Below are 27,901 nucleotides of genomic sequence, written 5' to 3'. Positions count from 1 at the left end.
TCCAGACTCTCTGCAAACATTTCGCAAAATCAGGTTGTTCCTGTCTAAATATTTGGAGCCAGCCACTGCTGCATTTGAAGTTGCTAATTCCATGTTGCTGAGTTAGATAATTTGCCTTTTCCTGCAAAATCGGACCTGATTATTGGCAAATTAGATGCATGCATTTATTGGTACCACTTGAAAAGTTTTGTTTCAAGCTCCTCGTGTTTTTCACCATGAATTCATCCTGCTTTTTTATTGCTGCTCCAGTGTCACGCACTTCAATTTTTTTTTTTTGGTTTTTCAGTATTGTAGATAATGTAGGTAAAGGGATACATTCCTTTGAATGTCCATTTTTCTTTGTTTCATCCTACCAGACTCTTTTAAAATTATCAGTTTAGTTTTGAGGCTTAATTCCGTCCATTTGTTTTGCTACCATAACACTGCTAGATGAGATTTAACATAAGCAAACTTTAAATTACAGTAGAGCGTCAATTGTCCAGAATAATTTATATCAGACCTCTTCCAGATAGCCAAATTTTTCAGATAATCGAACCGGAAAATTTTCCAGTTCAATTTAATTAAATAAATTTAACCTTGCCCTACGATTAAATTAAATAAGATTAAATAAAAAAATTATAAACCAATCTCAGTAAACAGAAACATCCATCGAGGCATTTTTATGATTTTTATACAAAACAGGAAAAGAAAGGTTTTTAAATGCTCTTGGTTTTTCGACTTGCCGGTAACGAGCACAGACAATCTGTGCATCCCAGTAGCATTTGCACACATAGCAATTGTAACTTGCTCTTTTCTCATTTTAAAACTTGTTGCAGGCATTTCTCTTTTAGTGGCTAGGGTTTTTCTCAGTAATGGCTTTTCATAATAAGCCCATCTCATCAACATTATAAACGCTTTCTTTCTCATAATTTGCTATAATTGAAGCAAATTCCTTTTCAAAAGACATTGCTGCCGATTCGTCTGCAGAAAGTTTCTCGCCTTGAATATGTAGTTAACGTGTACCGTGTCTCAGTTTAAAGTTTTTCAGCCAACCTGTGCTTGCCTTAAAATCTTCATTACCTCTTAATTTTCAATTAAAATCCTATGCTTTTTTACACAACAATAGGCCAGATGCTAGTTCATCTAAACTTCACTCTGAAGAAAACAAAAAAATAAAGTGAGTGCATTCTCTAAAGCAGCATTTTCAGGTTTCGACATTGTCTTTTTCCTGCTAGATCCTCCTTTGCTGTCCATAATCTACACAAGTTCTGTTATAGCATTGGAATTTTTCTTGATGTCGTAAATTGTTGAGGTCCCCACAAACTCTTTGGAGAGATTTCCTAAATTTTCACCTTTTCTAATTTTGTTAATAATATCTGTTTTTTGTTGCAGTGTTAAAACTACGCGTTTTATTTTTGCTCACATTTTACCGTAAAAAATAATGAATTGCACAGTTTCGGGCCGAGGCGCCTCCGTAGCCAGGTGGGAAGGAGCAGCAGTGCGTAGCACACGCTTCTTGATTAGACCGGGGTTCGAGCCCGTCACCACCAAATACGGAGGATGCGGAAAGGTCAAGGGAATGACCACCGCATATTCCCGGAGCAATATGGCCTTAGTTGCTAATGCTCCTAAAAACCAAATAACAACAAATGTTTCGGGCCGATATTATTTTTACCGAATCTAGAGCTAAACTAATCTGAAATTCACTCGTGGTTTCCAAGAAAACCCAGTAGTCTCTGTGATATTTTTCTAAAGCACATTTCTGAAGGTCACATGGAATTCTAGAGGTCACAACCATAAAACAATAAAAACAGTTTTCAGTTTATTGGGCTTTTTGTTTATACATTGTACAATCGGTTATAAACAGGTAGTAAACTCGATCTTTTGCTTATAATAATAAAAATTCAATTTGCAAATGTAATCACTATAACCGGACCTTACTGTACTACTGTTAATAAAAAAAAAGAAAGAAAGACGAAAAATCAGCCTTTCAAATTATTCCAGATAACCAATGTTCTACTGAAATTTAAAGACACAGGTTCCAAAAAAGACATCAGCTTAGATAAAATGGCACATACAAATAATTGATTATACCGTACTGGTTAGTTCCCTGCTTCCCAATGGTTTTGTTTACGCAAAAGTAAATTCTAACAAGTCAGTGCCATCCTTTGGGAAGCAGGGAACTGGGTGGCCAGAGGCAATAAAAGGGGCAATAATCAGACAACTATGCCAAGATTTGTATTAAACATACAAAATAACAATATTTATTTCTCACGGAGTAAAAACGAATTTTGTAGTGCATATTAACTGAATTTTGTAATAAACGAATATATTTACATAGAAAAGCCTATCATTTTGTAGGGGTATGGTAAGTGCTTCATATAAATGAGTACTTTGTATTATTGAGATTTTACTTTATACCCTCCTTCTCCCCAGATGAATGTATGATAAATCATTGACCACACTGCATGCTTTCCTGACCACCTGCTTATGCTGTACTAATCGTATCTGATTGTATCAAAACACTTGAGTCTCTTTCCTTATTTAAACCCTTTAATTTTGCTCCACATAGTTTATAAGTTATTTTCTAAATGTAGAATCGTGCATTTAGCAGCTGGCTGGAGTAACCTAACAGGTGCAAATTTTTAAATTATGAGATCAGCCTTGTGTACTGCCACAAAAAGTGTACATTCCATTTTTAGCTGCCACACTGCTATGTTGGCTATAACAAAACCAGTTACAGTGAAGTCCAGAGTATAAATTGACATTTATTCATTAAAATGTAACTATCATTTCTCTATCTGTCCACATAGCATGTCCAAATTGTTCTGAAGATGCTCAGTGTGACTAGCATTGTTAGTTACCATCCTGATCTTTATATCATCTGTAGATTTCAACACACCCTATTGTAGGTTTCATAGCCCTTATTCACTCATCTACATTGTTCAAAAAGGTCAGAACAAGAATTCCCCTAGCACAAAACTTTTAGGGCTGCTATGCTTATAACCCTGGCCCATGCTGAAGAATGACCATAACAGTCTTTCTTCTACTTCCTTTCCTTCAGTCATCCACCAGTCTTTTGTTGTTTTCATAACTACTAGTATGCCTAAGATATCTGGGGGGGGGGGAACAAACAAAACTATAACGAAAAGTTGGATACATGCAGTGGTGCAACTGGTGTGTGTGTGTGGGGGGGGGGGGAGAACATTTGAACCCCAAGGCATAAAAATTTAAAATGAAAAAAGATGAGATATTTGACAAAAATCACTTACGTAGAAGTTTTGACAATGTTATCTAAAAATAAAAGATTAGATTTTGTTTTCCAGTGGGTGTGTGTAATAAACATTTATGTATAAAATTTTGTAGTATTAATGCATATTAAATTTCTGACCTTATACATGCACCCCCAAGAAAAATTTCTGCACATGCATGCGCACACTCTCACTCTCTCTTATTTATTTATTTTTTTTTGGTAACTCTAAACATTAAAGGTATTGAAAGTTATAGTACTCTAGTACCATATAAAGAAGATTCTTGTTGGCATTAGACTTGAATATTTGTAGACTAATTTTCAGGAAATTTTGGAACAACCTACAGAAGAAGGTTGTTCCAAAGAATGGAATTGGAAGGGTTAATTGGAATGAGGAAAAGTTAAACTGTTATTGGATTGATACACATATTTGTACTAGTTTGGAAGGAATTGGAATTATAGATACTAACTCTGAGGAATACAACCCATGGAAATATCCGAAGAAAATAGGCATGCTGCAGAAACTGGATGGCTGTGTTATATGGAGAAGAGTGATTTCTTGATGGATCAGGAATTAAGCTGACTGCTTTCTTTTAAATAGAGTTCAGGAGTTTAATAGAATTGTGGAACAGTATTCCAGCGTAGGGTGAATTTATGATTTCTAGAGTTACTACCTGGCTAGAAGAAAAATATCACCAAACGTGAAAGAGAAAACTTTTTTTTCCAATATATGTGAATTTGAGGAATCAATATTTGTGTTGTTTTTTTTTTTTTTTTTTTTGTTTTTTTTTTATGCCAAGAAAGGTTACAAGTCAGAGTTATTCCCATTAAAGATATATGATTTTATCTAAGAATCTGTGTGTTGTGAAGATGAGCATGGGTACAGCAGACAGAACTGGTTTTTGGAAGGATTGATGTGAACTGACTGAAACTGATATTATTTCCAGCAAGTTAATTTAGGACTTTTGTAGTTAGAGCAGAACAGGAGTTGTTTTACAGGAAAATGGAATCTAGTATATTGTCATCAGCGAAACTGTGGATAAAATTTCAATTTAGCAGAAGAAGGTCATTATATATACAAAATAAAGAATATGTATGGTGTGAACTTGGAACTCTGTCATTAGTTGAGAAGTTAGAAGATAGTGTCATCCACAATTGCATGCAGTGAGAGCAGTCACAGAGAAAACTGTCTTCCAGTTGCAAGAAACGGAGAGTAGACTATACGATGCAAGCTTGTTTAGAACACCTTTGTATCCAACATAATTGAAAGCCATTGGATTGTTGCCCGGACCCGCATAGGACACAGTCATTTAACTCATTTGTTTTTGCTGAGGGCTGATGACCCTCCTATGTGTGTGTCCTGTGGCACAATTTTAACTATGAGACACATTTTAATTGATTGTCCAGATTTTAATAATATCCGTTGTACTGCTTTTAATCATCTGACTGAGCCGTATACACTCAGTCAGATTTTATCCGACAATGACAATGTGTCTGCTATTTTTAGATTTTTAAAATCAATAAATATTTTTACTCGTTTATAAAATTTACATTTTTCTTATACTTCTTGACATAGTGACCTAACTAATTAGGTCACTGAAAGTTTAAATTTTTTTTTATAAATGACATGGTCTTGGCACATTATAGCCTTAGTAGCTAATGCGCCAATAAAACCAAAACAAACAAAAAGCCATTGGATTGTCAAGAGAAACTGCTTGAATTTTTCATAATTTATAATGGAAAAGTCCAAAGATGAGTGACATAAGATATTACCAGCAGATCAGCATTGCTGAAATTAGTGTTGGTAAACTTTATTTTGATGGCAGGTTTCAAAATAATGTAAGAGTTGACATTTGATGCATATTACTTTGGAAAGAGTTAAAGTAGGTGCAATAGGATGATTAAAATGGAGTAATTTCAACAGGGGAATAAATCCCATTTTAAGAATATGCTAGAAATTTGTGCAAATAATTTATTTGCAAAACTGGAATAAAAAAAATTTGAATAAAAGTGAAAAGGTGACACAGATACGTGAGTAATGGGGAGAAACGAGATGGGTGGTAGTAGAGGGAACTGATATTGAGATTCTGTCAGAAGTAAATGAGACCGAGCAGGTTGTTGATGGAAATATTTGGGACATCATTATTGAGACAAGGAGTTATATAAATTTGTGAATGAATTAGGTAGTTTTTCAGAGGTTTAGTTCTTTTTGCAAATAAGCTTATTCCATTAGTTTAACTATTGGAATATTCATAATCCATTGATGTAGATGATGAGATACACTGTGCGGGTGCTGGTTTCCCTCACAGCATATGGCTGCCTTTTTGCTGGGTTCTGTTCTTACTCCTAATGGTATATCTTTTTGTGTAAATCTAATTCATTAACTCTTATAAATGTTTTAAGATTAAATTCAATCGTGTATTAAATTAAAATTTTAATGTTATGGTTTCGTTTCCCCTTGCGAATGGCACTCACCCAGCTCTCTGTTTTATTTATAGACTAATATATTGTAAATAAGTTAATTTCTTGTTAGAAATTTTAACCTATGCAGCCTTGCAGTGAGGTATTACGTTAGAAATTATAGTTTACTGATTATAAAAAGCAAACACAATATTTAATAGCAGTTAGAATCTGTGTTCATAGCCTGACATATTCTTTACTGATGGGAATATAAAATTATTTCTTTAGAATTCAAATTCAGAAACATTTTAATTCGGAGTCTCACTTTTCAGATTTGTCCATGCTAAACTGAAATATTGTGTTGTGTGTGAAAACACACAAAGTCAATTTCCTGACAGAGATTTCATTTTGTTATCAGCCTTAAATGCTGCTGATTAACCCTAACCTAAAAAGTGATATACACTTTAGTGTAGGTTAGAATTACCTTGTTAACGTGCACTTTTCATGAAACTTTTTTGAGCTATGGCTGAAAGCTGATGGAGATAAAACTTTTCCATTCTCTGGTTTCCAAATGTTTGGTTGGTATATAATTGGTTGCAACTTTCAGGGTGAAGCTTCAATCTTTTTTCTGAATGAATTAGAAATTAACTTCATTTACATCTCATTCTTTTAATTAGTTCTTTGAACACTTTTGCTGTCTTTTCCTGTTAATAAACATTTATGGTAGCATTTTTTGCAGTATTGGGTGGTGGTTTGTGGCTTTTTAATTGCATAATTCTTTAGTCATAGTGTACTATCCAGTAATATTGGAAAAAAAAAGAAAAAAAAAACTGTGTAATGGTTTTAGAGTTACTAATATAATCATAAACAAGCAACATAATTGTCTGTCTAATTAATCTTGAACTAGTTATTAATAAATATTTTTATAAATAAAAAATTCATTAAGTAGCAGTTTCTTTCTCTTTTCATAGGGCCTGTTAATTCAAGTCACCAACCTTCCACAACATCAGCTCGAGGAGGAGGAGGAGGAGAATCTTCTTCTTCTTCTTCTTCCAGTCGGCCAAAGCGATATTCTTCTCTACGGCAGCGGAGCTTACCCGAAACAACTTCATATCAGCCTACAACACCAGCAATACCTCCTCAGTATTTTGGTGCAGGTGATTATTATCTTGAAAATGACCAAGTTATTTTAAATAACATTAGGTAGTAATTGTGATTTTATTTATTTTTTTTTATTTTGTTATGGCATGATAAGCTGCCATTTAGGCTTTTTTCAACCCCACTTATGTAAGTTGATAATTCGATCCTGTGCAGAGGTCACTTCATCAATAAACGGTATCTGACCCGTAAAACCAGGATTTTGGGTGTGTGATGATGGAAGAAGTGTTTGACAGAATTGAAGGTAGTTTGCAGGAATTGGCGATGGCACTTTTTTGCAAAGTTTTCACAGTTACTGTCACTGAAGAATGTGCCAAGCGGACGTGGTGAATCCACAGAGCATCACTATTTTACTAGGTATTTGTCTGTGGATTTTTTTTACCATGGCAAGAATTTTAGCTTCGACAGTGTGATTGGCAGCTTTGCAGTATAGTGTGATGAAATGATCTTCTCTGTAGGAAGTTTTAGTGTTATTGTTTTTATTCAAGTAAATTCCTGTACTATGACCCTATGTGAGAGGCAAGTATGCATACTTAGTATTGGAAAATGAAGCAAATAATGCTGTTACTTAACTGTCCTTTAAGATGACTAATATTATACATGGAACAAATATATCATAATGCCCTTGGATGGGGGTGGGAAGGGAGAGAGTATAATCAAAGGCTTCTGCTTCATTTTGAAGTTACCTTCTTTTGAACGAAGCAATAATAATACTGTTTTGGCACATTCACACCTCCATTCACTTTATCTCAGGTTGCGGCTATTCCATGCTATCTTTTCTGTTCTCTTTGACCAGCCAGGTCCACATTCATCTATTTCAGCATCCTCGTCCTGCAATATTTTCTTAATGGTGTGTGTTCATGTTTTCTGTGATTTTTACTTTAAAGATATTCCATAATCAAGTGTATTCGCCTTCACTCTTAATTCCACTCAATTAATAGATACAATACAGCACGTTAAACTGTCAAAGTCTCCTCTTCTGAAATTAAAACCTATGCCTTTACCTTTGACTACTACAACATCTTTCTTCATCTTTCAACTGACAACTGTGTTATCACTACCTGCCAATGGTTCATGTATTTTAAGCCCTGTGATATCATCTAATTCATGACTAATGATGAGATCAAGAATATTTTCACCTCTAGAATTTTCTCTGATGTGCTGGTACAAATAAACATCTAGTTCACGGGTTCCCAACTTGTGTTCCCCGGAATCTTAGGGTTCCTCTGATAACATTTGGGGTTCTGCAGTAAAATTAGTTTTTGAGCTATAATTAATAATTTAAAATATGTATGAAAAATTTAAACAAAGTTTCAAAAATTATTAATATTCCATAGGGAGAGAGGACCTGCGCACAGACTCTGCGTGGCTTGCATTTGTGGAAAATAAAATTGGTTAGTCTAATGGTGGATGAATGAATTGAATACTTGCATTTGATTCTCCCACCACTAATTGAGTCCTGACAAAATCATCTGTAGTGAGGTGGGGCACAGTGGTACAGCGTACGAGCAGGCGTATAAGTTTGTTATTTGTTATTTTGGTTTTTAGGAGCATTAGCAACTAAGGCCATATTGCTCCGGGATATACGGTGGTCATTCCATGACCTTTCCGCATTCTCCATATTTGGTGGTGACGGGCTCGAACCCCGGTCTAATCAAGAAGCGTGTGCTACGCACTGCTGCTCCTTCCCACCTGGCTACGGAGGCGCCTGGCGTATAAGGCATACATCAGTGGTGTTTTGCACCGCAATCATTTTGTGATGTCTTATGTACTTTTCATATAAAAATAAAGTGGGCATCGTATTAAAATATAATATTACGATTGTGTATACCTCAAATTAAAATATCCTGGATCGTTATTTGAGAGAAGGAGTTTTAAAGAAAAGTGTAGCAAGCAGTTCACATGTTTCTGGTGACAAGAAGACTGATAAAGCGGATACTGACGAAAATACAATTCAAGGCACTAGCATTACTTGTGTAGCAGATGAATCGAGGAAAAGGAAAGTGTTGTTTGTCAATACTAAAACATTGCTAAGTCTTAAAAAACGTAAATAGGAGTCAAGTTATTTATTACTCGGATTCACGACCACAGGAAATCCCGAGACCCTGATGCATTATGTATATTATGCAATAGGATCTTATCAAATAGTTTTTTTTTTTTTTTTATGAAAACCCCAAACACAAGAGGTATTAGAACCTATAGTACTTAGTACCGTGCTTGGGTTGGAGGTTGAGAAAACGAAAGAAGATATTTGTTGACATTAGACTTGAACTTCTGTAGACTGTAATTTTCAGGAAATATGTACGAAGGAAGATCGTTCCAGAAAATGGCAGTTGAATGAATAAACGAGGAAGATGAAAAGTTGGTTCCGTGAGTTTGAAGTTGGACAGTAAATGGATGTTGGCTGGTGGCGGCACGTGTTCGGACTGTTTTGAAAGAGAGAGAGCGGGAATTACAGAAGCCAATTCAGAAGAACAGTGCTCGTGGCAGTATCTGTAGAAAAGGCATACTGTTTCTGCTGCATGTGAAGACAGAGAGTGGAGAGACTCTGTTAGAGAGGTCATAAATTAACGTAACTGCCCTCTTCTGAATGGAATCTAGAAGCCTGAGAGGTTTTGGGGGCACCATCCCAGATGTGGAAACAATATTCCATGATAGGGTGGATTTGCGATTTGTACAGAGTGAACAGCTGTTTGGAAGAAAAGTAATGCTGAGAGCGAAAGAGAAAACCAAGTTTTCTAGATGCAGAGGAAGCAATATTTGTATTTTATTTTATTATTATAATTTTTTTTTTTTTGTTAGTTGTTGGCGCATCGGCTTCTGTGGCCATAATGCACCTCCCAAAGTTTTTGCATTTTACTCTGATCCAAGCCTGAGGCGGGATTCGAACCTGCGACCTTTGGGTTGCCAGGCAGACACTTTACCTACCTGGCTAGCCCGGTCGGCAATACAGTCAGTCCTCGTATAACACGTGTTTGCACTTCACGAATTCGATCATACACGATTTATAAATAGGGGAACGATATCTTATATAACACGAACCGAATTCGCTTATGCACGATTCACCTTTGTGTTTACAAGAAATGGCAGCCGAACGCAGAATCACCCCAACCGAATGCAACACGATAGGAATGAATAAAAGATTCTGAAAATGTATTTATGTTTTTTATATCAGTGAAGGGGAAACACATTTCACCATAATAATGTAAAAACCAACACAATTCCAGCAATTGGTATAATCACAAATGCAATTAGATCGAGTTTACTACCAGTTTATAACAGATTCCACTAGCAGAAACGCAACTGGAAATTGTTTTTATTGTTTTATGGTAGCAACCCCTAGAAATGTGCTTTAGTAAAATGTGAAGTGTTAATAGTGTGTCTCTGCCTTTACGGTGTTGTTTATTCAGTTGCTACACGTGCGCAACTTTGTTTATATGTATCAAGCGTGCCTTCTCGTTTTGTAATTGTGCTTCATTCCCTAAAAATGAGTAAAATTCTTAAAAGGTGTGAAAAGGAAGCGTCCTGGTGAAGACACAACAGATTAGACACTACAGAGTCAGAGAGAAAAAGAAAACCAATATTGATAAACAGAGGCGGACTGGGTCAAAAATTCTTACCCGGGAAAATTTGTAGTGGCCTCATACTAGCGTTTATGGCTAAAATCATACCAGCCTCCGGCCCACTGGGGTTCCCCCGATAAGGCTTATGGCCAGTCCGCCTCTGTCGATAGAGAAAAAATATGAAATTGTGAAACGCTTTGAGTGAAATGAAAGACCATGTGATATTGCAAGTGCTACAGACCTAAATGAGGCAACGCCGAGAATTAGAAAGAATGCAAAGAAAATAAAAACAACTTTCATAGCAGGGACAACTCAAAGTGTAATTAAAATCCATTAGATTAAGATACAAAGAACTGGAAGAGATGGAACGGCTGTCATCTGTTTGGATAGAAAATCAAACAAAAAACAAGTTTGCTTATGATAGAAGCAAAAGCATTAGCAATATTTTATTACATAATAGTCATAATAAAATACGTATTTTATTATGATAATTTATTGTTTTTGGTAATGTTTTGGTTACAAATGTGTGTTCAATCTTGGGTGATCAGCACCTAACCCTATTTTTCCCATAGGGCCTGTTGTTTATATTGCACGATTTTGCATTGCATGAGGGTTTCTAAGAACACAACTATCGTGCTATACGAGGACTGACTGTATTTGTAATGTGCTTGTGCCAAGAGAGAGATTAGAAGAGATCAGGGTAATCCCCAAAAGAGATATATCATTTTGCCTAGAAATCGGAGTGTCATCAAAGATAGGCATAGGAGACGAAGAATCCTTTTTGCAAGATATAAGACAAGACTGAGTTTTAGAAGGATTGAAATCAACTAAGTTGTCTTTGCCCCACTGGAGATCGGCATTTAAGGAATTGTAGCGGATGTTCGAGACGTTGAAGCTGATTGAGCAGGGCAAGGTGTCTCAAAATTGAAAGTGGAATGGAATATGCTATCATCGGCAAAACTGTGGATAGGATTTCCAGTCAATGGAAGAAGGTCATTAATATACAAGAGGAAAAAAGTGGGGGAAAGAACTGAGCCTAGGGGGACACCAGCATTAGTGGAAAAGTTAGAAGACAGAGCAATCTACCGTCACCCTCAGTGAGCGATCAGAAAGAAAACTGGATAACCAATTACAAAAAACAGTTGGCAAACCATAAGATGGAAGCTTGTTTGGGAGACCTTTATGCCAAACACGATCGAAAGCCTTTGAGATGTCAAGAGCAACTGCTTGTGTTTCCCCAAACCTTTCCATTGAATTTGTCCATAAATGGGTAACATAAGCCAGAATATTACCAGTCGATCGACACTGATGGAATCCATACTGGCGATCATTGATCAGATGGGAGGTTTTCTAGGTAGTTTTAAGAGTTCCAGTTAATTGATTTCTCCATTACTTTAGAAAGAGTAGAAGTAATTGCAATGGGACGATAATTGGATGGGAGAGATTTGTTATCCTTTTTAGAAGCTGGCTGGATATGAGCAAATTTCCAAGCAGAAGGAAAAACCCCTTTGGAATAAGAAAGTCAAAAAAGGCTGCAAAGAATAGGAGTAAGTTCAGGAGCACAGGTTTTGAGAACAAGTGGAGAAATACCATCAGGATCTGGAGCTTTCTTAGCATCAAGATTCATCAAAATCCTTCTGACTTCCTTTTGATGGAAGACCACAGGAGGCAGTGAATGGAGTGTGGTGGGAAGTGTTTTACCAAGATCATTAATACAGGAGTTGGAAGAAAAATGGAATGCTAGCAGGTCAGCTTTATCCTTGGCTGAAGTGACAATAGAACCAACTGGTTTTGACAGAGGTAGGAGCAGAGATGTGCAAAAGTTAAAGTGGAGTGTGGAATAAAGGATTCCATTCCTACAAGAATAATTTCACTGACACGATCTGAGCAAACGTTGACATTAGACGTTTTTAAGCAGTAAGCCGACCAAGGAAAAAAAGAAAAATCTCGCAGGTTATCCCATTTTTCATTCTTGTGATGCCAAACAATACGAGGTTGGGAATAGCCATGAGATAAAGGCTCCATTCGAGAAGAGACAATCACCAAGTTGTGATCTGAGGTGCCTAAAGGACCACTCGACTGTGTACTTCGACTGTGTCCTTAGAGGGGTTGTTTGTGAGAAAAAGATCAAGCGTATTGGCTGCATGGTTAGGATTGTTGGGTATTCTTGTAGGTAAATGAACAATCTGTGCAAGGTCATTAGTAATTGCAAAAGCCTGAGCATCTTGACCAGCTGGTTTGGTGCAACAAGAAAACGGAAGCCAACTGGAGTTGAGAACATTAAAATCACCAAGAAAAATTACCTCACTGTTAGGAAAGTTTGACTGGGGAAAGTCAAGTTGCAAAGAGAGAAAGTCAAAGAGCTCCAAGTGATTAGTGGAGTTGGGAGAACGGTAGAGACAACAGATGAATTTGACACAACGAGGAGGAGAGATTTTAAGCCAGAGAATTACGAAAAGAGGAGATTCCAAATTACCAAGTCTCAGACAGGGAATATTGGAACGGACATATGCACAAGTACCACCTTTGAGGCGAAAGGAATCATACAGCGAATAATTTGGGTAACTGAGATGAGCAGTGGTTGAATCAACTGATAACTGAGATTCTGTCAGAAAAAGTACATGGGGGTTTGGCAGACTGCAAGTGGAAATGGACATTGTTGAGATTAGAATTGAGACCACGTATATTTGTGAAATGAACTAGGAAGTGTTTTGGAGGTTTAGATCTTTCCTAAAGAGTTACCAATAGGTTCGGTCCGGTGTACCAACTAGCGGCTGGTCTGCGAATAATGCTTTAGAGCTGTATTCTCAAAATGTAAGGAAGATTGGATCTCACCATGGTGTTCATCATAACCTCAAAAGTCATCAGTCATACTGCATGATGGAAAAGATGGGGAAGGGTTGACCGGAACTTAGCTCTGGAGGCTAAACATGGGTACCACCACTTCAAGCCTGCAATAAGCAAAGTGGTGGTATTTCGTCGGTTGATGAGAGTCATCTACCACCTAGTATTGCCTGGTAACATAGAGGGGGTGGCATTCCTCAATGTGGTGTGGGTGCCACACCTCGACCCCTGCTTACGTTGTTTCACACCTGGGTGGTTACCAACAGTGTGCATGTGCCTGGAGGTTATACCCAGGGTTACTAACAGTCCCACCGTCATGAAGGTGCAAGCAGAGGATTTGGCTCTCACAGACCATCCGGACTACGCCGAAGTTGGCTCCACTTGACTTGAATGTCACCCGAATATCAGTTCTGTCAGCATGTTAGACTCCCAAGTAGCAAGTACAGCTTGTCTAGCATATCTGAGCGAATGTCTGTGACAACTTCAAGGACCAAGTAGTTCGTTAGCACTAGCTAAATTGTGCAGACATTTTGTAATGAACCATTTAGAATATAAAAATAAAGATGTCAAATTTTTTGAAAGAAAACTTGAGTCTTTTGACAAAACTAAACATTTTATGTCGAAAACGTTGTTGGATAACGAAAGGGCAACAGTGGCTTCCTATAAAGTAAGCTACCGTATAGCGCACACAATTTCTGAAACTCTCATAAAACCATGCATCAAAGATGTTGTTCAGTGTATGTTCGATGAAAAATCCTGTCAACAAATTGATAAAATTTCTTTCTCAAAAAATACAGTTTCACACAGAATTCATGATATGGCTGAGGATATTGAGCAGGAACTTATTTTAAGACTTCAGTCATGTGATGAGTACTCCTTACAATTAGATGAGACAACAGATGTTGCAAACCTATCAGTTTTATTATTTTTTGTTCGTTATTACTGCAATAATTCTATTGAAGAAGACATGTTACTCTGTGAAAATTTACAAACCAATGCAACGGAGAAATGATATTTAAATGTATCAATGATTTTATGAAGACTGGTGGAATAATTTGGGAGAAATGTGTCGATGTATGTAGCGATGGTGTGAAAGGGGCAGTAACATGAATTAAAAATGTTGTTAAAACATGTATGAGCAGTCACTGTGTTCTTCATAGACATGCACTGGTTGCTCAAAATATCCCTTCATCTTTAGAATGTATTTTAGATGAAGCAGTGAAAATTATTAACTTTGTGAAAACACGACCATTAAAAACAAGATTATTCCAAATTATATGTGAAGATATTGGCAGCCAACATACATCTTTGCTGGTACATACCGAAATTAGATGGCTGTCACGTGGCAGAGTTCTTGTAAGATTGTTTGAATTATGAGAAGACCTCTCCATATTCTTACACAATGACAAATTTCTGTTAGCAGATCGCTTTAGAAACGTTTCGTGGTTGAGTCAAATTGCTTATCACAATATATATTCACAAGATATATTCACAAAATTGAATGACATTTCTCTTTCCCTTCAAGGAAAAAATTTAAGTATTTTCAACACAAAAGATAAATTACGATCATTATTACGAAAGTTACGATACTGGACCCATTGCTGTTGAAAAAAATAATATGGATCCATTTCCAACTTTAAATGACTTTTTACAGGAATCGAACTGTGAAATTGACGAGGAAATTCAAAAAGAATTATTTCTCATCTAAAATCAGTAACTGTGGCAATAAATGAATACTTTCCTCTACTAAAAGATGACAATAACTATTGGGTTTTCAATCCTTTCAATATTAAAAAAAAACCAGAGGAACTATCTATCTACTTCAGAATATGAAAATCTCATCGACCTGACATCAAATAGCCAAATAAAAGTTAAATTTAATGAAGTTTCATTAAATGAGTTTTGGTGTGACTTAAAAGAAGAATATCCAAATTTATTCAAAAAGGCAATTTGTTGTTTGTTGCCGTTTAGTACCAGATATTTGTGTGAAAGCAGATTTTCACTCTACACTACGACAAAAACAAAGTACAGAAGTAAGTTGGATGCCACTCCTGATATTAGAATTCAGCTGTCCACAATTAAACCTAATTTTGAAAGAATATTGAAAGAAAAGAAGACGTTTAATCCTTCACGTTAATTATCAGTTTGAATTAATAATATTTGCTTTTCCATTATTAATCTTGTTTTTTTTGTATTTTCAATAAATTATTTTTGATTTTTTGATTTGTTGTTTTATTTATAATCAGTAAAAATTGTCAGGGTTCCAGAAGTTTTTATCAAGGTTTTTTTGAAAAGGGTTCTGCGATTAAAATAAGTTGGGAACCTCTGATCTAGTTTATTTAGAAAATATTGTTCCCCAAGGTGAATTTCCCTCTTACTTATTCCAATCAATCTGGGGCAGATTGAAATTACCCATAACAAGACATTTGCTCTTGCTTGCCCTTTCCATATATATGTAGAGACTCTTGTCCTTCTCTTCACAACCTTCTGGTCTATAGATTACACCCACTCTCATTGTACCTTTGCTTGGCACAATTGTAGGAAACCACTGGTGGTGCCTCACCTCAAACACTATGTACCTTTGCTTCCAATTAACTTAAATCACACAGGTTCTATGCTGGCAGATGTGACTTCAGTCTTGGCAAAAGCTCTTTTCATGCTCAGGCTGCTTTTGGAAGGATGTTAGAGTAAGGATACAATTTTAGACCATTTTCAAGGTGTCAAATCCATTTCTGCAACAAAAGATCTATGAACACTAAAACTAAATAAAACTTCTTAGGTTTCTCTTTAAAGCACAGCTTTCTGCATAAATCATTCAGTTCATCCTTAAAGTGTGCTCGTAATGATGTCAGACAATCCTGTGAAGAAACAAATGAAAATACAGTTATAAATAGCTGTTAACAAGCTGATAAATGACAGTATATCAAAATTCCCATTTTGTTTACATTAATTTGTAAACAAAGTGGGAATTACATCAGTATTATTTTTAAAGTTGCATAATGCAGACCATTTTTTCAGATGATCTGTGTTATGCTGCTAGTACTTTGGAAGAAGAATTTTTAAAAGAAATCAATTGAACAACAAGGTTTTCAGAATATAATGTTCCTTAGTGAAGTTACTTTTATTTCTGTTGTAGAGAATTTTTGTTTAATTTGTATGTAAATATGTCACTTTAAATTTACAACATCCTTATTGTTTGTAGGATATGTAATGAGAATATTTCTGATGCTTTCAAGTCATTTGTAGTTTGATTCCTAATATTCCACTATCCAATATCATTTCTCTGTCACCCTTACTATAGTAATGTATATTATCTTAACATGTTTATAAAGTGATCTATGTTTAGCCTTTCAATTAAAAGTCAATCTTTTATTCTAGCTCCAAATTATCAGCCTGCTCTTTATGTAGCTAGTGAAGCCATGCCTACAAACAACCAGCAAGCTGGAAGTCCACCACTGATGACCCCTGCTGCTTTTCAAGGTTATACCCCTCCTTATCAAGAAAGTTTTGGTAAGCCATAATGAACCAAATGTGTATATTCTCTCTGTTTGAAATTTTTTTTATATTTTAAAAAAAATTCTTTATTGTTTAATTTCATAAGTCTTTGTTTTGTATTTTTTTTTTTTTTTTTTTGGCTGATGCCGCATAAGCTCCTACACTTGCTTTCTTGCATCATGTGCCACTACTACTACTACTACTACGAAAGATATCAAAACCTATAGTACTTAGTACCATGCATGGGTTGAAGGAGAAGTATGGGGGATGCCGGAAACTTTGCTCTAGAGACTAAACATGGGTTTCACCACTTCAAGCCTCCAATAAGCAAAGTGGTGGTATTTCACCAGTTGATGAAAGTCATCTACCACTTGATAATATGCTTAAAGTTGAATTTAGTTTACTTTTGCATCAATATCTATTTTGTATAGGTAGTAAATTCGCATTCAGAATTTTGTGCAGAGTTATGATGTAAATTTTATAAATCAAATCAAATCAAATATGTCAGCAGCTGCAAATTTAAAAGATCACAATATGAGAACAAATTAGTATTCTTCCTCCTACTACTACTGGTACTGCTACAGGTACCACTACAACCATCACTACCAAACATACACTGCTTGACAAAATTAACAGAACAAAATTTTTTTTTAATATTTTATTGCAAACAGTGTCGCTGAAGATGAATATTTGATATATAGGCATCTTGGCATGCTAATGCTGAGTATCCGATAGATATCAATCTACATTACAGTGCCGCACATTATGCAGATTATTCATGCCTATAAAAACACGGGTTGTGACCACATCACTTCATTCCCGTTTTTGGCTTGCTCAGTAGGATAGCCACATCTACAGTACTCAGGATGGCAAGTCAGTGTCATTTAGATCATTCTTTGAGGTGGTGGACCATTGAACAAGCTGAAACCGGATAGTTGCTGGTGAAGGTGGCATGTTGGCTTAATGTGTTACGCAGTGTCGTCTCGGCACTATGGAAGCAGTTTCAGGATACAAGAACCATTACAAGAATAGCTGCCCAAAGTTGCCCAAGGGCTACATCGACCAGAACAGACCACTATCTGACTCTAACAGAAATACAGAACCCTATTTCAACATCCTGTCATCAACTGTCTCTTGAGGTTGCTGCAGCCACAGGTGAAAACATTTTCAAGTGGACTCTACACAAGGAAGCCAGTGATTTGTATCCCATTAATCCCAAACCACTGTAGAGCTAGTTGAAACTGGTGCCATGAACATGTGACTTGGAGCCCTGACAAATAGGGTACAGTTCTGCTCTCTGATGAGTTCTGTTTTAGCCTACAAACAGATTCTAGACATTATTTCATCTGCAGACAACGAGGAGTGTGGTACGATTCCTCCAACTTCAAAGAAAGCGACACTTAAGGTGTAGGCAGTGTTCTCGTGTGGGGCGGAATAATGATCAGTGACCAAACCCTTCTTCATGTTTTTGATAGGGGTACTGAGAACAGATCCTTGAACCCTACGTGTGACTTTTTAGGAGTGCCATTGGCCATGATTTTCTTTTCATGCACATAGAGCTCATGTGGTGGAGGAATATCTTGAAACTGAAGATGTCCAATGACTGCCAGCATGATCACCAGACTTAAAATCTGATTGAGTATGTGTGAGACACACATTGGCATCACATTGCACGCTGATAACCAACTATTAGCGTGCAATGTGATGTTGGTTGTTTGGTGATCTAAGGTCTGCACTGGTGGAAGAATGGGATTTATTGCCAGGGAATCTTATAGATATGATTCACCACTGTCAGGCCTGTTTAGCTGTTGAGGAATCATACGCCACACTGATGTCATGTTACCATATTTTTGAGCATCTTATATTGACTTCTATAATGTGACCTTTTTTGGTAATTCTTATACTATTCCTATAAATGTCCTTTATACCTGTCTGAAGCTTCTTGCTGTCTCCCCATTTCATTGTTTTTCTATGGTAAATCACCATACCAAATTTTGTCCCGCTTCATTGCAAGCTGCACTAGTTACACCACGTTTTCTATGTGTTCTGTTAATTTTGTTGAGCAGTGTAATTTGGAAAAATACGAGAAAAAAGCTAATCTTTCACAGAGCAAAATAAAAGAAAAAAATATTTCTTTTATAATATTTAAAAATATTATAATATTAAATCTATGCTATAAAAAATGTGTTTGAAGCTGTTATTAGTTTTTGTTTTATTGTACGGTACTTATCATATGCTAAAATTAATTTTACCCATGAATATCAATATTATTTTCAATCATTTTCATCCCAAAAATATGATCATTATGCGAAGATGAATGTCTGACAACAGAAAAACCACCTCAGGTACACCATTGGTAGTCATTGACACTAGTTTTTGAAGAGGAATTTTGTTTTCAGAAGCATAATCTTTAAATGCTTGATAAATATCTTCTCCTCTAGCTTTACCTTTCAAAAAAATATTGTTAGAGGCTTCTTGTTCACTGAATTATTTTAAAAAACATTCAAACTATGACTGCTATTTGTGCTATTATGTCTGTTGCCTCATCAACTTGTAATGAATAATAGGCACAGGTGTTGAAGGTCACTCATCAACTGTGACTTTAAATTTTTTAAAATTCCCTCTACCCTCCTTTTTATAGTGTTAGCAGATAGTTGTAAATCTTTAGTCAACAAAATAATGGCCAACTTATTGCTGAAATCTTCAAAAAGCAGACAACATTGCTTCCTTAACTAGTTTTCCATCCTCGAGCGGCTTTTTTATTTTCTCAAGAACATAAGCAATTTTGAAAGATGATATTGTTACATTTGAAGACTTATCAATATGCTTAGTAAAAAAGTGACTGTTGAATTGAAATTTCAGACTTGAATGCACAAACTTTGTTTTTCTTATAGCAGAGTTATGTGGATAGTCTGTGTCATGATTCGTTTTAAAATGCCTCTCAATGTTATGTTTCTTAGCTACTGCCACAGAATTACAACACAATACACAAACACTTTCCATTACACATAAAGCAGAACTGTTCTTCCCATTAACTTTTGAAGTGATATGATTCTCCCATTTGTCATCTTCCACTCATATCAAGTTACTCTTTGTCGGGTCCACCTAAAAATAAATATATAATATAAAATTATACAGAGCAATTATATACTTTTGATTTTATTTTAACATATAAAATTGTTAAAATTTTCACAAAAGCACCCAATTAAACACAAAATAAACCTCTTCAATTACCCACATATACTTGTATCCAAAAAGGACTGGGAAACTATAAGTGTGCTCACCAATGGCCTTGTTTAAAATCTTAGTGGAATTGCCCAAAATGGATACTTTCCTTTTCAGGCTGTTTTGAAAAATTCTTAGAAAAACATTTCCTCGAAACACTGTCGTTATTCTGTAAAACTTCTACACTTGGAGACTAAAAGTAATCTTGCTCGCCCTTTTCATGAAGGCAAAGCAAAGACTCAACTGTAATCTTTTCTCATTAATGGCAGGTTTCTTCCTGTCCATATCCTATTAAGTTTGGGTCACTTTCCTGCAGCCATACTGTATTAATGATAACTCTTAAATTCAGTACCCTACACTGCTTTCTCCAATGACGCATATCAAGATTTAAACTACCAAGATATTTACATCACAAAATCACTAGATTTATAGGGTTCTCTTCTGACTTCGGGACAAGGAAGGTTTTTTTTTTTTTTTATGAAAACCCCAAACATAAAAGGTATCAAAACCTATAGTACTTAGTACCGTGCATGGGTTGAAGGAGAAGTATGGGGGGAGGGGAATGCCGGAAACTTTGCTCTAGAGACTAAACATGGGTTTCACCACTTCAAGCCTCCAATAAGCAAAGTGGTGGTATTTCACCGGTTGATGAAAGTCATCTAAAAGACTCAAGGAAATTGGAATAAAGGAAACCAAAAGACTTTTGGAAAAGCCCCAAAGAAACCATTTTACTACCTCTTTGCCTATTACACTTGGAAGGCCGTTGCTGCAAGACTTAAGTATAATGTCCCATCCTAGTGTACTCCATGTTAGCAGTGACCTAACAATCCAACATGGTCCAGGGATCTATGGGCGATTGCTCCAATTTTTCACACGAGCACCTTGATGCTCGTGTGCATATAGTTGGTGATCCCTGGTATTGAGTGTAGTGGCGAGTCCTCTACACTCTATACCAGGTTTGAGGTAGGAGGAGGGGGGGGGACTAATCCCTAGAAATAAAGGGGTGATCAAAGTCATAAGGATAGGGTAGCATATGATGCAAGAAAGCAAGCTTATGTGGCATCAGCCAAAAAAAAAAAAAAATCCCCCGCTCCCATTTCACCCCTCCGTTTCTTCCAAATACCTGTCCACTTCAGTCTTAAATTTATTTTGGCTATCAACTTCCACAACAAAGGATGGAAGTCTGTCCCACCAAACAACTACCTGCTGGCTAAAGCCAAACTTCCGCCCATCTATCCTACATCTGTCTTTCCTCAAGTTGAATTTATGCCCTCTCAGGTGATTATTCTGAGCAAGTAGAAGAATCCCATCGGCATTGAGCATGCTCAAACCATTCAAGGCTTTATACACCTCGCAGGTGCCTAGTCTCCAGACACTGCAATTTGCAAAACTTAAGCCTTTCTTTGTAAGAGCACCCCTTTGTTCCATTCTCTAATCTTGTTGCCCTTCTCTGTACTCATTCCAACAGCTCTACATCCTTCTTAAAATGAGGCCTCCAGACCTCTATACAGTACTCAAGGTGGGGCCTGACTATTGTCTTATACAAGGGGACAATCACCGCCTTATCCCTGCTGTTTGTTTGTTATTTTGGTTTTTAGGAGCATTAGCAACTAAGTCCATATTGCAACATGGATATGCGGTGGTCATTCCCTGATCTTTTGGCACCTCCGTAGCCAGGTGGGAAGGAGCAGCAGTGCATAGCACACGCTTCTTGATTAGACCGGAGTTCGAGCCTGTCACCACCAAATATGGAGGATGCGGGAAGGTCAGGGAATGGCTACCGCATATTCCCGGAGCAATATGGCTTTAGTTGCTAATGCTCCTAAAACCCAAAACAAACAAACAAACCCTGACCTTTCCGTATCCTCCGTATTTGGTGTTCATGGGCTCAAACCTCTGTCTAATCAACAAGCGTGTGCTACGCACTGCTGCTCCTGCCCATCTGGCTACGGAGGTGCCTCTTATCCCTGTTAGAAAAATTTCTGTATATCATTGACAAGACACCATGAGCTACTCTTGCAGCCCGTCTGCACTACTCAGAGAACTTCATATCTGCCTGCACAATTACCCCCCAGGTCCTTTTCATTCTCTACCACTGTCAGTGTAGTACCACAGAGTTGATACGTTGCTCTGGGGTTGCTGTTTCCCATATGTAGTACTTTACATTTGTCAATGTTAAACTTCATTTGCCACCCCAGCGCATCTGCTCAACCTTTCCAGATACTGTTGCAGCAGCATAGCGTCAGTAGTGTCCTTAACAACCCTTCCAACCTTCGTATCGTCTGCAAACTTGGACATTAATATCAATATCATTTATAAATACAGAAAACAACAATGGACTCAACACTGAACCCTAACGGACTCCGCTAATAACATTAGTCCACGATGGGCAGTGTCCATTGATTACCACTCTGTCTTCTCCCACTAAACCATCCCTTTATCCCTAGCAGCAATTTGCCTCCAATGCCACACTGCTCCAGTTTGTTCAGCAGTCTTCCATGTGCAACAGTATCAAAAGCCTTTCTAAGATCCAAATATATGATATCAAAGTTATTCTCTGCATCCAGTTTCTTTGTGACCACATCATAGTATCCAATCAAATTGGTCAGGCAAAACTTTCCCTTAACAAAACCATGCTGTGTCAGAGCTATAACTGAAGTCTTGTCTAGATGATCCTGCAGTGCTTCTTTAACCAGTGCCTCCATTAATTTTCCTGGAACAGAAGTTAAACTAACAGGTCTATAATTACTTGTGTCGCCCTTTGATCCTCCTTTGTGAATTGGGGTCACATTTGCACATCTCCAGTCCATGGGTACCTCTCCTGAGCCCAAAGAAGCTCTCATAATTATGGCTAAGGGTTTGCTTACTTCCTTTGCTGCCTCCTTTAATATAACTGGATAGTTCCCATCCACCCCGGGTGCCTTTTTTATGTTTATCTTCAACAATTTATCCTCCACTTTCCTCTCAGTTATTACAAAATCATCTAACTGACTGCCAGAGTTTAACTCACCGCTGGCATTCCTCTCCCTGAATAACTCGTCATGGGTGAATGCAGATGCAAAATACTCATTTAGTTTGTTGGCCACCTGAGCAGGATCATCAATATCCAGTGGACCAATCTGATTCACCCTTTCCTTCTACAGTTTACATAAGTAAAGACCTCTTTGTTGTTTTCCTTTGCCAAAGATTTCTCATCTCCTTTGTGACTTGGTTACAGACCAGCTTATATCTATCATAGGCTTCCATGTGACTCATTAATTTACATGTATCCCATGTATTTTTCTTCTCTGTCATATGTCTCATTAGTTCATCTGACATCCATTTAGGTCTAAACCTTGAACAGTATTTCTTAGTTGGTATGTAAAGCCTAGTAGCATTCCAAGTTAAATTCTTTGAATGCTTCTCATTTTGAATTTGCTGTTGGTAATATCATCAGTTGGTCCCACTGTATAGAATTAAATACTGTCTCAGACCACCGTAGTCGCCTTTACGAAAACAAAAACCTGTCCCTCCCCCTGATGGTAGCTACCTCTTTGAGTAAATCCCACTTCAGTACACTGTGATCACTGCCACCCAGTGGTTCCTTTATTTGCAGATTCTTAATGCATGAAGCATCACTACTGATAATCAGATCAAGAGTATTACTCCCTCTAGTTGCCTCCCGAACATGCTGATGTAGAAAACAATCATCCAATAAATCCAGAAAAGCCTTGCTAGTGTGTGAGTGACCAATCCACAAATTCCAGTCAATATCTGGGAAATTAAAATTTCCCATTAGAAGACTCTCTGATTTACTGGCCCACTCTATTTCCCTGTACAGTTTCTTATTATACTCATCAGAGTCATTAGGCCTATAACACACTCCTACTATTAATTTTGATCTTCCAATTCTTATGTCACACCAAACTGAGTCGACACTGCACTGTCCAGCGATGTTGACTGGCTTCACTTCATTGGATTTTGTGTGTTTCTTAACTAATAGCATAACCCCCCCCTCCCTTCCTATCCTGTCTATCCTTTCTGTAGACGTTGTACTCCCCAAATTCCAGTTCTGCATTCCTTATATCTGTGTGACACCACTTAGCATTAGCATTAGTAGAGGCATTTGATGCAAGAAAGCAAGCTTATGCAGCATCAGCCAAAAAAAAAAAAAAAAAAAAAACCACTTCCACTTCACCACTCTGTTCGTTCAAAATACCTGTCCAGCTGAGCCTTAAACTTATTTAGGCTATCAACCTCCACCACAAGGGATGGAAGTCTGTTCCACCAACCAACCACCCGCTGGCTAAAGGCAAATTTCCGCACGTCTATCCTACATCTGTCTTTCCTCAATTTGAATTTATGCCCTCTCAGGTGATTATTCTGAGCTAGAGGAAGAATCCCATCAGCATTGAGCATGCTTAAACCATTCAAGGCTTTATACACCTCTATCAGATCACCTCGCTGGTGCCTAGTCTCCAGACACTGTAATTTGCAAAACTTAAGCATTTCTTCGTAAGAGCACCCCTTTGTTCCATTCACTAATCCTGTTGCCCTTCTCTGTACTCGTTCCAGCAGCTCTACATCCTTCTTGAAATGAGGCCTCCAGACCTGTATACAGTACTCTAGGTGTGGCCTGACCATCGCCTTATACAATGGAATAATCACCTCCTTATCCCTGCTGGAAAAATTCCTGTATATCATTGACAATACTCCATGAGCTACTCTTGCAGCCCGTCTGCACTGCTCAGAGAACTTCATATCTGCCTGCACAACCACCCCCAAGTCCCTTTCATTCTCTACCACTGTCAGTGTTGTACCATAGAGTTGATACGTTGCTCTGGGGTTGCTGTTTCCCATGTGTAGTACTTTACATTTGTCAATGTTAAACTTCATTTGCCACCTCTCAGCCCATCTGCTCAACCTTTCCAGATCCTGTTGCAGAAGCATAGTGTCAGTAGTGTCCTTGACAACCCTGCCAACCTTTGTATCGTCTGCAAACTTGGACATTAATCCCGATATACCATCATCAATATCATTTATAAATACAGAAAACAATAATGGACCCAACACTGAGCCCTGAGGGACTCCACTAATAACATCAGTCCACGATGAGCAGTGTCCATTGATTACCACTCTCTGTCTTCTCCCCCTCAACCACCCCTTTATCCATAACAGCAATTTGCCTCCAATGTCACACTGCTCTAATTTGTGTAGCAGTCTTCCATGTGCAACAGTATCAAAAGCCTTTCTAAGATCCAAGTATATAATATCAAAGTTATTCCCTGCATCCAGTTCTTTTGTGACTGCATCATAGTATCCAATCAAGTTGGTCAGGCAAGACTTCCCCTTAACAAAACCATGCTGTGTCTGAGCTATAACTGAAGTCTTGTCTAAATGATCCTGCAGTGCGTCTTTAACCAGTGCCTCCATTAATTTTCCTGGAACAGAAGTCAAGCTCACAGGTCTATAATTACTTGTGTCAGCCTTTGATCCTCCTTTGTGAATTGGGGTCACATTTGCACATTTCCAGTCTATGGGTGCTTCCCCTGAGTCCAAGGAAGCTCTCATAATTATGGCTAAGGGTTTGCTTACTTCCTTTGTTGCCTCCTTTAATATAACTGGATAGATCCCATCCACCCCGGGTGCCTTTCTTGTGTTTATCTTCAACAGTTTCTCCTCCACTTTACTCCCAGTTATTTCAAGATTCTGTAACTTACTGCTAGAGTTGAATACACCTCTGGCATTCCCCTTGCTGAATAACTCCTCATGTGTGAATGTCGATGCAAAATATTCATTTAGTTTGTTAGCCACCTGAGCAGGATCATCAACACTTGACCCATCAATATCAAGTGGACCAATCTGATTCATCCCTTTCCTTCTAGAGTTTACATAAGTAAAGAACTCTTTGCTGTTTTTCTTTGCATCCCTTGCCAAGGATTTCTCGTAATCTGCCTTCGCCTGCCTAACCTCCTTTGTAACTTGGTTGCATATCAACTTGTATCTATCATAGGCTTCTGTGTCATGTGTTAATTTTTAAGTATCCCATGCATTTTTCTTCTCTGCCATATGCCTCATTAGTTCATCTGACATCCATTTTGGCCTAAACCTTGAACAATATTTCTTAGTTGGTATGTAAAGCCTAGTAGCTTCCAAGATAAGTTCTTTGAATGCTTCCCATTTTGAATTTGCTGTTGGTAACATCATCAGTTGGTCCCACTGTATAGAATTTAAATACTGTCTCAGTCCATCGTAGTCGCCTTTACGGAAGCAATAACCCTTCCCTTTACCCCTAATGGTAGTTACCTCTTTGAGTAAATCCCACTTCAGCACACTGTGATCACTGCCACCTAGTGGTTCGTTTATCTGCAGATTCTTAACGCATGAAGAATCACTGCTGATAATCAAATCAAGAGTATTACTCCCTCTAGTTGCCTCCCGAACATGCTGATGTAGAAAACAATCATCCAATAAATCCACAAAAGCCCTGCTAGTGTGTGAGTATCCAGCCCCCAAATTCCAGTCAATATCTGGGAAATTAAAATCTCCCATTATAAGACACTCTGATTTACTGGCCCACTCTATTTCCCTGTACAGTTCCTTATTATACTCATCAGAGTCATTAGGCCTATAGCACACTCCTACTCTCAATTTTGATCTCCCAATGCTTATGTCACACCAAACTGACTCCACACTGCACTGTCCAGCGATGTCGACTGGCTTCACTTCCTTGGTTTTTATGTGTTTCTTAACTAATAGCATAACCCCTCCCCCCTTCCTATCCTGTCTATCCTTTCTGTAGACGTTGTACTCCCCAAATTGCAGTTCTGCATCCCTTATATCTGTGTGACACCACGTCTCTGATATCCCAACAATATCTGCCTTCGATGTTTTGAGCAATACCTCAAATTCATCAAATTTATTTACTAAACTCCTAGCATTGGTGTACACGCAAGTATACCTGCACCTGTTTCTATTCTTAGCTACCCTAACACAACCCATGTGTTTACTTGTATCACAATGGCTCCCAGCAGTCTCTGAAATACCATGCATCTTGTTTTTCAGGCTTCTGCTCATTCTAATAGAAGCAGTGCAAGAATCTCTTTCACCTCTGCCAGTGGCTACTGTCAATCTATTGGTCTTTGTCTCCCCCCAAGCTAGCAGTTTTCCGACCCACCTAACACTGCCTCGATAGCATCAGCAAATATTCTTGCACCCTTTCTATTTAAGTGTATCCCATCCCTGTAGAAGCAATCTCTCCTGTTAACAAGTACAGTCCAGGCTGAAAAAAATTCTACCCCTTGAGCCTTGCACAATCTTTCCAGGGCCGAATTGATCGACAAGGCTCTCATCATATACTCCCTCCTATCGTGTCTGGGCAGAATTGCAGACACTTTCAAATTCAACCCTAATTCTCGGCTTTTGTTCAACAGTGACCTGTACTTGTTAAGTAATTCTGCCGGTCTCCTACTCTTAATATTATTAGTGCCAACGTGTACAACTATATCACCTTTTGTGCCCTTAAAAGATGATATTCGCTGTACAACGTCATCAACCTTTGCCCCTGGCAGACATACCCTGGTCCTGTTCCACCTATCTTTTTTACAAAGCATGTTCCCCGTTTCCCTGACAATAGAGTCACCAACAAATACTAGTTCCTTCGGGACCAGCGCATTCTGCCTTGGGGGTTGTCTCTGTGTCACGCGATGCCCAAGTGCAAGCTCTGGCGTTGATGTGGGCAGCTGAGAGCTTGATGGGCCCCTCAATTTAGTTTCTTCGAGGGCATCCACCCTGTCCTTCAAGCTCTCATATAGGCCCAAAAGAACGCCGAGTTGTTTCCTGATATCGTTACACTCCTTGCATCGCGCACACACAAAGACATCCCCCTTGGCAGTGTCAAGTCCCGTACCCGATTGCTCTGCAAACATCAAGCAAACAGTGCATTTTATAAGGCTGTGAGTCAGAGGACAACTGCCCCCCTCAGTTCTGCTCTGAGCCACTGCACTTC

The 27,901-nt window shown here is 37.8% G+C and overlaps 1 protein-coding gene across 1 annotated transcript in view; it reads left to right on the top strand.

The window, feature by feature from the left end:
* Positions 1-27,901, top strand: part of LOC150075830 (uncharacterized) — a 184,005-nt gene that overhangs the window by 127,073 nt on the left and 29,031 nt on the right. The window contains exons 7-8 of the mRNA XM_090387456.1: positions 6,601-6,786; positions 16,573-16,704. Coding sequence (XP_090243582.1) covers positions 6,601-6,786; positions 16,573-16,704 — 318 coding nt within the window. The remainder of the gene's footprint in view (positions 1-6,600; positions 6,787-16,572; positions 16,705-27,901) is intronic.

Source organism: Mastigoproctus giganteus, chromosome 13 (genome assembly GCF_048544385.1).
Source record: "Mastigoproctus giganteus isolate SK-2022 chromosome 13, ASM4854438v1, whole genome shotgun sequence".
NCBI classification, from domain to species: Eukaryota; Metazoa; Arthropoda; class Arachnida; order Uropygi; family Thelyphonidae; genus Mastigoproctus; species Mastigoproctus giganteus.
Note: the sequence above shows the minus strand (reverse complement) of the source record. Positions and strands in the feature narration are given on the sequence as shown.